Raw genomic sequence first — 11,624 nt, 5'->3', positions numbered from 1 at the left:
GAAGATCATGGGATTAAACCATGGGTAAGAGGTCTCCCCACCCTTAAATGCTTTTCTCAAGTGCAACATACCATTGCCCCACACCTCAGAGCACTCTCAGAGACCCCAAATTTACCCTAATGCCTATCTATCTACTTACCTACCTCTCTATCTACCAATCTAGATGCCTATCTATCTATCTACCTTCCTATCTATCTATCTATCTATCTATCTACCTACCTACCTACCTACCTCTCTCTCTCTCTCTCTCTCTCTCTCTCTCTCTCTCTCTCTCTCTCTCTCTCTCTCTCTCTCTCGGTAGGTAGGTGCGTACGTACGTACGTGTGTGTGTGTGTGTAAGCGCGCACACACATATATGTGTGTGTGTGTGTGTGCACGCGCGCGTATGTGCGTGCACATGCAACATTCACCTAGCACATTTCCTTCGGTTTCTCCTTAGATTTACCTAGAGTCAAAAAACTAGAAAGAGTTGGCCAACATCGAACATAGGATGAAGAGGGTGAGGTTGGGGGTGGTTTTAAAGGAATCGAGGCAGGTAGGAATCATGGCAAGAGAAGAGAAGTGGTGGGTAGTTTTTTTTCTTTTGCAAGAAGTAAATTCTATTAATGCTTGAAAAAACCATACAACCAGCTTCCAATAGGAGCTGGGAGTGGGGGGTAGTTGCAGCCAATAAATGTGAGTAAAACCACAAAACGTGATAGGAGGGATGTGGTCAAGAAGGCATGCCCTAAGAGAGGCTCCAAGGAGGGCTGCCATGTGGAACTACCCTCTAAGTGCCATTTGGCACCCTCACAAAAAAATGAGATAAGATAGAAGATGAGGTACTACATGAAACCAATTGAGAAACAACATAGGAAAGAGACAACAAACCCTCCCAAAAGTAAAAATACCCAACAAAAGAACCGTAAATAGTATGCAGGTGAACCCTAAGTTTTCTTTCTTTTTTGGCAAAACAGATGGTAGCACAGTGAATATAGATAAGAAATGTGGACGGATCTCAAGGCCACGCATGCACATTGGCATTGCATAGAAACCTTTGCATCTCAAATTGCTAATAGCCTCTTTGCCTCATTCCTTCTCACTGACGCAAATCTTGCCCAGTGATGTACACATGTGCTCGGATCCTCATAGCACCTCCACAAACAACTTGACCACAAGGTGAATTATCTCCACATCCTCCTTGCACCTCCTCAAAATCAACCACTCGCTCCCTCTTATGTCCATCTTCATGACCACCATGTCGTTGACGTTTAGTTTCTTGATGAATCTAGTGATATTCACCTTGCCCTTCACCTCATCATCCCTATCAGCATAAAATTTGGTAGTAAACAATTATGCAATCCAATATACATGGAGCGTTGCTTCATGGAAAGAAAATATTGCTTTTTCTTAGTTGGAATTCTCATTGAAACCCACGTGATCCACCTCAAAAGAGTGGACTTCCAAAAAACTTGCAAGGACCAAGGGATACTCACGTAGAATGCATTGGCGCCAAGTTTAAAGAAAGTCCATCTAGACCTCTAGCTCAGGTCAATGCAAGTGGCTAGGAGCCAAGGGAGCCGAGTTTACTCCTTGAGATTAGCAGCAAATCTATGGGTAAGACCATGACACAAGTTGTTTAGATCATCAAGCTTGTCATGGATCTCATTGGATTGCAAGGTGTAGCATCCAAGTTTTGTGCTCAAGGCAATCACCCTATCCACTTGGATTGTCACTTTTCTAATCAAGCCCTATAAGATTGTAATTGCTAGATAGCAATGTTTTCACTCTATAGGGAGAAGAGGTTTTCTTTAAGATTAGATTGAGAGAGAGAGAGAGAGAGAGAGAGAGAGAGAGAGAGAGAGAGAGAGAGAGAGAGAGAGACATTCCTTGGTAACTTTCTAGAAAGTTGTAGGGCTTTATCATTTTGCACAACTACTTTACTCATGTTGAACATCTCCTCCTTGGGAATTCCACTCTGAATTGTCTCTTGATCAAAGCATTTGCAATACTCACTACACTCTAATCAACAGACTCGTCATCACTACTAATCTGACAAACCTTTTTGCATCTATTACCTTCTAGCTTGGAGCTAGACATTCATTCTATTTCATCATCGATATTGATGCTTTGTACAATGGTCTAGAAATGTCGTGCAGAACATTGATGTAAAAAACTACAGAAGATTGACAACATGAAACAATTACATTAACTATTATTTACGATTATTCTTTTACTTGAATCCTAGCTACGAATTGGTAGATCTATTCTAGATTATGCCTCAAAAGTGAACCGAGCATGACCCAACATAGAACAAAGAAAAGATGAAATTTACTTGTAGTTTCAATCTAGCACTCCCTACAAGGTTGTGTAATAGCCAAGGCTAGCCTAGCTTTTGTGATGGCGAGACAAAGCCAAGTTGCAAAATGTGGAGCTAAATCCATGCTTCTACTACACCCATACTTCCACTTTTTCTCTTAACTGTTTCACCTCAATTGTTTGCCACACTCATGTTCATTGCCATCTACAAGTTCACAAGATTCTTATGCATAGGGAGAGGGATTTGGGTTGGAGGCGTTAGAACTCAAGGCTATAGAGGCTGCAAGCCTCATCAAAGACAAGGCAAGAAGTTGAGGGAGCATCCTTCGCTAAAAGATGGCCAGGCCAAAGGAGTTGGGCGATGCCAACATGCTCGGCTAAGGAGGGTCAAGGGATCCACACCTTCCATGCGTAGATTTAGAGGCATTAATCAACCTCTTGGATTCCTCCTTTGTGTTGAAAAAAGAGATATATGTACCTTCAATGCAAACAGAACTTCATAATGGACCACAGGCTGAAGCAAGAACAGTGGTCATGCCACCTCTAGTCAAACTGATTAGTAAAATTTACAAACAATACCAAATTCTGACAACATACAAATTTGCGAAATGGCCTTTATTTCTCTCCTCTTATTCTTAAATGGCCAGATGAAATGATCAAATCTTCTAATGATGAGAAAAGGTCATAGACATTACTTGGAGAGCTTAAACTAATTAATGTTTACTCGAAGTATAGTGACTCATTTGTTGATGGCTTCATTATACTATCCTTACCCACCTATAAGCCTTCAATTGCCATGCTCACTACTATATCTACTAACGTTGTCTAGCCTATCTAGCACATCGTTGATGTGCTTAGCTTCCATCCAATTGCTAGTGATGTTAACTTTGGTTGTTGCCATTGCTAACACCTACGCCCAGCCCATGAACTACTTGACCATAAGGAACATTGATTTTGGAATGGAGAGATGTCTACCATCAATGAATGGAACTAGTTTTTACTTCCTTGCATGAGACTTTGATGACATGAGTGGAAAGTAGACAGGTTGGATCTACATGCGCTAAGGTTATCAAAATAGATCTGGAGAAGACAATGAACTTCCTTATCTTGAATAGTGCCAAAAAAATCCCCAAATGCAAAACATGAAATGGAAAACTTGCTCGAAGATGTGTAGAGTAGAGTAGCTACTACCATAGACAACCTTCCCCCAGAATACAACTGCACAATTCTTCCACTTCAGAGAGCTTTGAGGGTGGGGAGTCCCTAAAAACCCCCAATCAATTTAGCAATAATGACTAGAAAAGACTTCAAAAGGGAAAGTATGGCATCACATGGAAGCAAAGCAAGTGCAATCATGTTGAGCAAGGAAGAGAAGAAGCTGCAAGGAGAGGGTACCATGTGGCAAGCCCATTGGGTGCCACATTGTGCTAGGAGGTGTGCCTAGCAACCTCCCTCTCCACTCTAACTCCTCCCACCACATAACCACCCTACCCTAATAAAAGAATAGACGGCATTCTACTTGGGCATACACAACCACATTCTCTTTACTTAGTTGTAAGTGATCTCAAAATCAAACTCTCCTTTTATTGTTGATAGTGAGTAAAATTTCGCATTTTCATGAAAAAAAAACCTCTTGCAAAATTTGCATCCATCACCTTGGCTGATACATCAGATCTGCTTGAGAGAAAGGCTCTTGTGGTCAATTTTAAGGGTAAATCTATGGCATTCATAGCTTTCGGTTAATTATGAGCACCAATAGTAAAGTACCATGGCAATGGTGAAGGATACTCAAAAATCATTTTTTACCACATTTACGATAACATTTTCTGCATCTAGGAGAAAGATAGAAGATGGATGCTTCCCCATTATGTGGTAAAACTTCTTCAAGATGTTGACTAATCGTTACATGCATTGTCTAGCTACATGCATCTCATGTAATGGCTTTTAGAGCTTGGCTTGCATATATCTTCTTCAAGATGTTGTAAAACTTCATTATGTGGTAAAACTTCTTCAAGATGTTGACTAATCGTTACATGCATCGTCTAGCTACATGCATCTCATGTAATGGCTTTAGAGCTTGGCTTGCATATATCTTCTTCAAGATGTTGTAAAACTTCATTATGTGGTAAAACTTCTTCAAGATGTTGACTAATCGTTACATGCATCGTCTAGCTACATGCATCTCATGTAATGGCTTTTAGAGCTTGGCTTGCATATATCTTGCAGATAAGGTGAGTATCGTAGATAAGAAGCTGCACATAGTATGCTATTTAGGCTTCGAGTTCATGCTCCCCGGCAAGTCCTGCCTCCATCCCTAGCATCTTCTCCTCACATCACAGTCTGCAAACTTCAACCCTCTTGCACCTTTGCCTCACTTTCCCAACCAAGATTCCTCGTCATTTTTTGTTCGAATTGCTGACCTCGTTTTCCTGTTCTTGTCTCCCTTGCAGAGGCAAGAAGTGAGCACTCACACACATAGTATGCTATTTAGGCTTGGAGTTCATGCTCCTCGGCAAGTCCTGCCTCCATCCGTAGCATCTTCTCCTCACATCACGGTCTGCAAACTTCAACCCTCTTGCACCTTTGCTTCACTTTCCCAACCAAGATTCCTCGTCATTTTTTGTTCGAATTGCTGACCTCGTTTTCCTGTTCTTGTCTCCCTTGCAGAGGCAAGAAGTGAGCACCTGAGCCAGAAGAGCCTTCCTGCAGAGCATATATTTGATATAAGGTCAATAGGAGCATATATCTATCGAAGAAAGGCCAGGATCATTTATGTGGAAGAAGAGCTCGTGATCATTCAAATTATAGGGGATGTGTGCAAATGACATGCGATGCCGGAATGCCGTAGTGTAGCTTTGAACCCTCCACTTTTCTCTCTCCAGTGTTTTCGAACCAGGAAAGCCACAAATTTACAAAAAGGAAGAAAACCAACGTGCAAAGCAATATGTTATCTAATTGGGTGACAGGTCATGAGAAGCATTGGTGAATGACAGTACCTTAACAGAACTGGTTGGAGGTAAGAACCTCTCCCGCAGCAGCACCTTTCAACCAGATTCACAAAGTCCTCGCTGGTTGCTTGGCATTGGTTCCTCCATCACTGGCCCATTTGACCACGGCTCTGCATCCTCCCATGGAACCTCTTCAGTTGAAAGCTCTCTGAGCTGAAAATACTCTCAAATCCACCCACTGATACCCCACATCTCTCCCTTCGAAAGCAACCCTTCTACTTTGCTTTCATGCTAGTGAAAAGAGACGAATTGGAGAATTTTATCCTTTACGTGACGATGAACCAACAGACCAACACTTTTTAACTTTTGCAACTGTCACTACGAAATTCTGCATTGGAAGAATGTAGTCCAACACAGTGCAGTAGCTCAGTAGGTGGGATAGTGAAGGGCGTGCTCCCATCCTACGTTATAGGCAAGAAGGGAATCTGGGAGGCAGTAGGGCTAAGATGGCAAATGCAGCAGGGCTCGATGAGCGAATTGCATTCTGTTGCGATGCATCGAGTAAGTAGGCCAACGAATTGAATGTTGCTGCTACTCCTGTGGTTTTGAAACATCCATGGAGCAGCAAGCAAGCAGACGTTGGACTGCTATGGCGATGGTGATTCAGTTCCCTCTTTGTCGCATGCTGCATCGTACGACTCCACGATCATGTCTTCCTTAGCCCATGGTGGAACGCTCCATGCTCTCTTGCAGCAAAACGTGAAGAAAACAGTTCGCATCTTTTCATGTCTCGGCGCCTCTTCAATTTGTCACCACCACCGTAAGAGATTTGGGCTCGCATACGAACGGCTCGATTGAATGCTCCTCGTGGTTGGGGGTCAAGAGGAAGTGTGCAAGCTTGAGCAAGGGCTGGAGGCTCCAGCACCAGAGCATGGAAGCTCAAGCTGGACTGCCAGTGGAGCAGTGTCAGACTTGAGGGCGTCAGACTGCAGTCCCGCATGTCCGACTGCCCGTGAGCAGCCCTGAGTCATCACGCTATGTAGGCAGGCCAGACATGTGGCAGTCTCCCCAGCACTCCTCAAGCTCCTCCAGCTTTTCACTCCCTCCGAACCTCCTCCTGCTCTTCCCCAACCTTGAGACCTCCTCCACGTGGCAGGTTCGTGAATAGTCTCCTTAAGAAATGTAAGAGATAAGAGATGCAATCACTACACAAAGCTTGTTGATCAATCTAAAGCATGCCTGTTCTGATAGTATTCTATAGAAAGACATCTTACCCAAACCTTTTTCTTTTACCTTCCAAGATCCATCAAATAACCATTGACAGATCTCAAAGAGGTCCCACATTCGACATGTTAACACTAGCTTGCATCAGTAGAAGCACACAAGACCTGTTTTCCTTCTCGACACCAGATATTGTGAACTCTTTTGAGCCTCTAAACTTTAATGAGGATCACACTAACACTGTTAGTGGAAATGGTTTTACCTGATGGCGGCTTAGGTGGCTTGGAGCTTCCCAATCTATTTTACAGATTTTAGAGTCCAGAAGGATCTCTTCATCCTACCAAGGGGAGTCCAGCAGGAGAATTACCGGTTTAGAGCAAAGGCTTACCAGCAGGGTCTTCCTGGGATGGGGATCCCATATTGTAGCTGAGGAAGTAGACTGAAGGGACACTTCTTTATACTTATTCTTTTCCATACATCCCCCAACAGCCGCAAGGCTTCTTGGACGAGGCTTTTATTTGGAGTCATTTGGTAGGATTTCGCCCGCCGTATTGCCTGGATTTCCCACTTTTCTTATGGCAAGTTCCTTGTTGCAGAATTCCCAGTGTGGGTGGATTGCTTGGGATCACCCCTCTGGCTGGCAAATGCTTTTGAAAATGTCACTGCTTTGTTAGTAATGTGTTGCTGTTCCTCCTGTTAGCAACAACATTCCTTTGGAGCTTGGAAGCTTTGAAATAAATTGGCTGGTTATCGTTGTCTGACATCAGCATGTATCTTGGGCCCTTCCCTGATGTGCGCTCTTTTGCCATGAAGTTGGCCACTATGCACGCAATTGCGCCAATTGCCCCAAGAACATGCTGCAGTATGCTCCTGCCTACACCCAAGGTACTTCACGAGAGTGTTCTTGAGAAGGCCTTACTATCAAAGGGGGCTACTCCGCCTGCAGCTAGAGGGAAAGCAACAGAAGTTTCAGAAGGCAATGCAATAGATATCTTCTGACAAACTCCATCGGCAGCGGACCTTTCAAGCTTTCAATCGTTCTGGTATAAAACTTAACTCATAGCCATCTCCTTTTGTACTGGAATCTTTTATACAAGAGAGTCCAAGCTGAAGTTCTGAGGGCAAAGGTTCATGTATGTGGCTACCTGCCTGTGTAGAAGTCTCCTTACCAACAGGCCAGGAAATCCTGACTAGCTTCTTGATAGTCCGAATCCCCTATCATTTCACAGGGGTTGCTTCTTCGGATCTTAAAGAGCTCAGATGACTGGAGGGACGACTAAGCTCAGAACATGAAGGAACATTGAGATTAGAAAGGCAATCTGCTAAATCTTGGAGGTACACACTCAGGTCTTCATGGCCCTCCCAACCTTGGCTGCCACCATCCTTTTTTAACGGACCTTGAGAGCCATCTCTGGTGCAAGAAGGAGCACCAGAGGCAGGCACGAGAAGAGAAAGTGGAGCTCAACCTTCTGTTCAGCCTGCAATTACACAAATGTCGTTACCTGTGCTTTCAGCTACTCTGGAAAATGACAATATTGAGCTGGAGACCATCAAAGGTCATCTATACACAACCACATTTTCTCGAGAAGGATATCTGCCAATGTCTGTAAACAGAGAAACTTAGGCATCCAAAATACCAGAGTTACGCCTAGCACACAATTGCAATGCAGGATTGCACTTTCTCCTCCACAAAACATATTGCCCAATGCGATCAAGTTGTCGTGATTGCTCTATAACAGTCCATAAGAAAGTCCTGTTAAATGCCAATACATAGGCCTCATGATGAGAAGTGCTACCGAGTGCCAACTTCCTCTTGGACTTGAAAGCCCTAATTAATCTATTAGAGGGGAAAAACCATACTCCACAAAACATGTGTTTTGTCGTTCTAACATTACTCCATTGCCAAACTAAATTGTGAATGCCCACACCAAACCACTAGGTCTCGGCATGATTTCGGTCAATGAAAAAAAGTAAGAACATGAATAGAGAGGTGGACCATTGTTGGGCATCGATTGCAAGGCGGACAAGCCCATGCCACATCAAGCTGATACCATTTAAAACCAACAAGAAAGCACGAGAAACACCATCCGAGGATGTAAAATTAATGCATTCCCGTCTTGCTATCGTATATTTCCTAACATTCCTTCGAAGCCACACGAGCATTTCCTTTCGGTTAACAAGGATAGCCAGAATCTCCTAAAATATAACCGAGTGCAACACCCTTATTACACCTGTAAGATTACAAGGTCAATACAGACATTTCATGATAAGCTGGTCAATACCCAAGTGCTTAACATTATATGTCACGTTAGTCGGAAATATGGGTTCGTATAAGAGGTTGGCGTGCCCAGCGTGCATGAAATTAGTCGGTAGATTCATATCGAATAGGTCTAGCTTTCGACTCACTGGAATTGCTTCCCACTTTCGACATACGAAAACTTAGCACGCCTAGCAGGAGCCTTTTCCAACTGAGAGAACAGCCTGACCATCCCATCCGCTCCATCACGCATTTCTGATTTCGATTTTAGAGCTTCCACACTTCTATCTTCGGAAGAATCTGTCGAGTGAGTATAACGGACCGCTGGCAAACCACATTCAAGATTGCTGGAGCTTTCTGCAGACTCATTCTCCACGTCTGGAGAATCAAAAGCAGATTTGAAGACGTCGAAAAGTTCGGGATCACGTATATTCTTTGAAAACTCGGACAATGAAGAGCTCATACTTACATCCCTTCCCGAATTCCGTGGCACCGATGCTCTGCTAGAGGAAGGCGTATTCAAATCCTCTTTCACAGCGCGAGGAGTAGACTGGACTGCAGGGCCCAGGGAAGAAGTGCCCGAATTGAAACTACGCAAAGGACCTGATGAGGCACGGCCTACCCTGATAGCTCGCCCGTGCAAGGAACAGGTGCGCATGTTGGACAGAGCGACCTCGGCGTCGGAATCCGAAAGGAAAGTCACGAATCCGAAACCTTTGGATCTGCCAGTGTCGGGGTCTCGGAGGATGCGAACGTGTGTGACGTGACCGTGGCGAGAGAAAGCGTTTAAGAGGTCAACTTCTTGGGTTTTGGGAGTGAGGCTACCGACGAAGATCTGGTTTGAGGCGAATCCTCGCGAGGAAGGGTGGGAGGGAAAGCTATGGAGGAGGAGGGAAGAGGCGAGGCGAGAGCTCGTTCGCCATGGCGCCATGGACGACAGACAACAGACCAAACAGAGAGTTCAAGCAAACAGCGCCAAAGAGGGTTTTAAGAGGGTTTAAGAAGACACACCGTTTAAGCTCTAACCAGGGTTTAAGGAGTTCTAGCTCAAGGTGGTTTGTGGTGTTCACCCCACCTCGGTGCTCAAACGAGTCCAACCACGCTTCCATTCTCCAAACTTTCATGTCACTCCTTTGTCAATCGTGTGGCTTAACTCCTTAGCACGAGCTGCACCACCCCGTAAGCATTGCACTCAAGACCCATGGAAATAAGACCTCAGCGCGCTTTGGTAGGAGCAAGCAATTACACCCCATTAGAGATTCCAACTGCCGATCGTGGTTGTAATGATATTGAGTGCCCGCCCATTTGGCCCAAGTACTAAGAAATAAGTTTTCTGAAGCTAGCATGTAGCTGCACGATTTTGAAAACACAGGTGATTGGCAGATTCGATCCATATCCATAGGTAGCCAAGCTTGGCTTCCCACACAGGAGGCATTTGAGCAAGCAAGAAGTGGAATCCGTGTTGGACAGCAAGGTCCAGCCTTGGGTGCCCTGTATGTGTAACAGGATGTCCACCTAAAGTATGAATATTGGCCTCCGATTGGCTGAAACAACCGCCCAACCTTGGGTGCCATTTGGTGTGTATGAAGTCTAAGCGTCCCCATGCAGATTTCCAAGGTTGTTATTGTAGCATTTTGCAACTAGCCCAACATTGGCAAAATTCATCATTCCAACCTAGCCTGCGATTGCTAGAACAAGGGATCTTGTGGTGCATAAGCTTTCAGCTGGCGAAAAGGGTGAGGTTCTAGTAGGCGGAGTCCACTTGAGGCCACAAATTTTGTTGAGCAATCGCAAAGGGATTGTTATTAGTGTTGGAATCGCATAGCTAGCTCTGTAACCCCACAGCTAGCTCTCTAGCTCCAGTAGCAGCAGCAGCACAAGGAGTTGCTTTGACCTGGTTGCCCACGGCGGTTGTGCACCTTGTATCTAGATGACTGTGTGCAGGTGTGGTGGGCGTGTGAGTGGTGGGGAGGAGGGGGGGCGGGGGGGGGGGATGAGGGGGGGAGGGAAAGCTCATGCAGAGACTCTCACAATCGCCACCTAGCCTGACCTTATAGAAAGTCATAGTTAAAGTTGCCTAGATTCATACTGCACAGTTTCTCTTGATTACACCACTTTTGGCATCCCTCCTTTGATGATCTTCTCGACTTATTCTAGATGCCCACTCCGAGGATCTAACCTAGTAGCTTCTTATGGTCCCAAATCTGCTCCACATGCAAGGCCTTAGCCACACCCTGCACTTCCTTTTGCACTTTTGATGTGCACTCTCCTTGTAGATAGAACATGTGTCATGAAAAATCCTAAGCAATACCTATTAAGGATGCACAATACCTTTGGCAATCTTGATGGGTTGAGCTCAATCCCACAAGATCCAAGCCTTCTTTGCATTAAGGAGAAGTTTCCCAGAGAACATGCCAACAGTTCCAAAGAGTCCCCTGACCAGAGTGTAGTGGAAACTCAACCCACACAAGACATTCATGATACCAAAATACATGGATACTAAAACAAGGTGTACAAGGAATAACAAGAGCAAAAGAACCCACATACCCAAAAGATTTTCCCACAAATTCAATATGAAATGCGTTAGATACACAACGAAGTAGAAAAAACACCCTTGCCCAAGAACTTGGCTTCATAACCAATCATATGAAACTCACACTTATACTCCAAAAACTTCTCCAACTCCTTGAAGGAGGAATCTCAACCCGTGAAAAACAAACACACACACCCCCGAAAAAATCCATGGAGACCTCACAACAATGAGGGTACTCAAGGCTGCTTTCACTTAGTCTTCTGAGCTCTATGTGCAATGGCCACCCCTTTCACTCAGTCTTCTGAGCTGTATGTGCAATGTCTACCTGCATGATGTGTCTTGCTTCATCCTCCAAAATGGTAGAGGA

General features: G+C 44.5%; 1 protein-coding gene across 3 annotated transcripts; it reads right to left on the bottom strand.

Annotated features, from left to right (window-relative positions):
• Positions 1 to 4,534: 4,534 nt before the first annotated feature.
• On the bottom strand, positions 4,535 to 9,689 carry LOC147900788 (uncharacterized). 3 transcript variants are annotated; one of them, XM_087375870.1, is made up of 2 exons: positions 9,194 to 9,689; positions 4,535 to 5,001 (listed from the first exon to the last, which is right to left on the bottom strand). In XM_087375870.1, the coding sequence occupies exons 1-2, from the start codon at positions 9,653 to 9,655 to the stop codon at positions 4,912 to 4,914; spliced, it is 552 nt and encodes a 183-aa protein (XP_087231996.1). In that variant the 5' UTR covers positions 9,656 to 9,689; the 3' UTR covers positions 4,535 to 4,911. The 3 variants fall into 3 exon arrangements, with proteins under 3 accessions (XP_087231996.1, XP_087231994.1, XP_087231995.1); XM_087375869.1 differs by lacking the exon at positions 4,535 to 5,001 and adding an exon at positions 8,860 to 9,102; XM_087375868.1 differs by lacking the exon at positions 4,535 to 5,001 and having other exon boundaries at positions 8,562 to 9,689.
• Positions 9,690 to 11,624: the final 1,935 nt, after the last annotated feature.

The sequence above is a fragment of the Dipteris shenzhenensis genome, chromosome 6, assembly GCF_047967505.1.
Source record: "Dipteris shenzhenensis isolate YYH24624 ecotype China chromosome 6, Dip_SZ_1.0, whole genome shotgun sequence".
Lineage (NCBI taxonomy): Eukaryota > Viridiplantae > Streptophyta > Polypodiopsida > Gleicheniales > Dipteridaceae > Dipteris > Dipteris shenzhenensis.
The sequence above is the reverse complement of the archived record's forward strand: the minus strand, read 5'-3'. Positions and strand labels throughout refer to the sequence as shown.

Bases quoted from the DNA above. Each gene is read 5' to 3' on its own strand.
- LOC147900788 (XM_087375868.1), bottom strand. From the start codon at position 9,655: ATGGCGCCATGGCGAACGAGCTCTCGCCTCGCCTCTTCCCTCCTCCTC.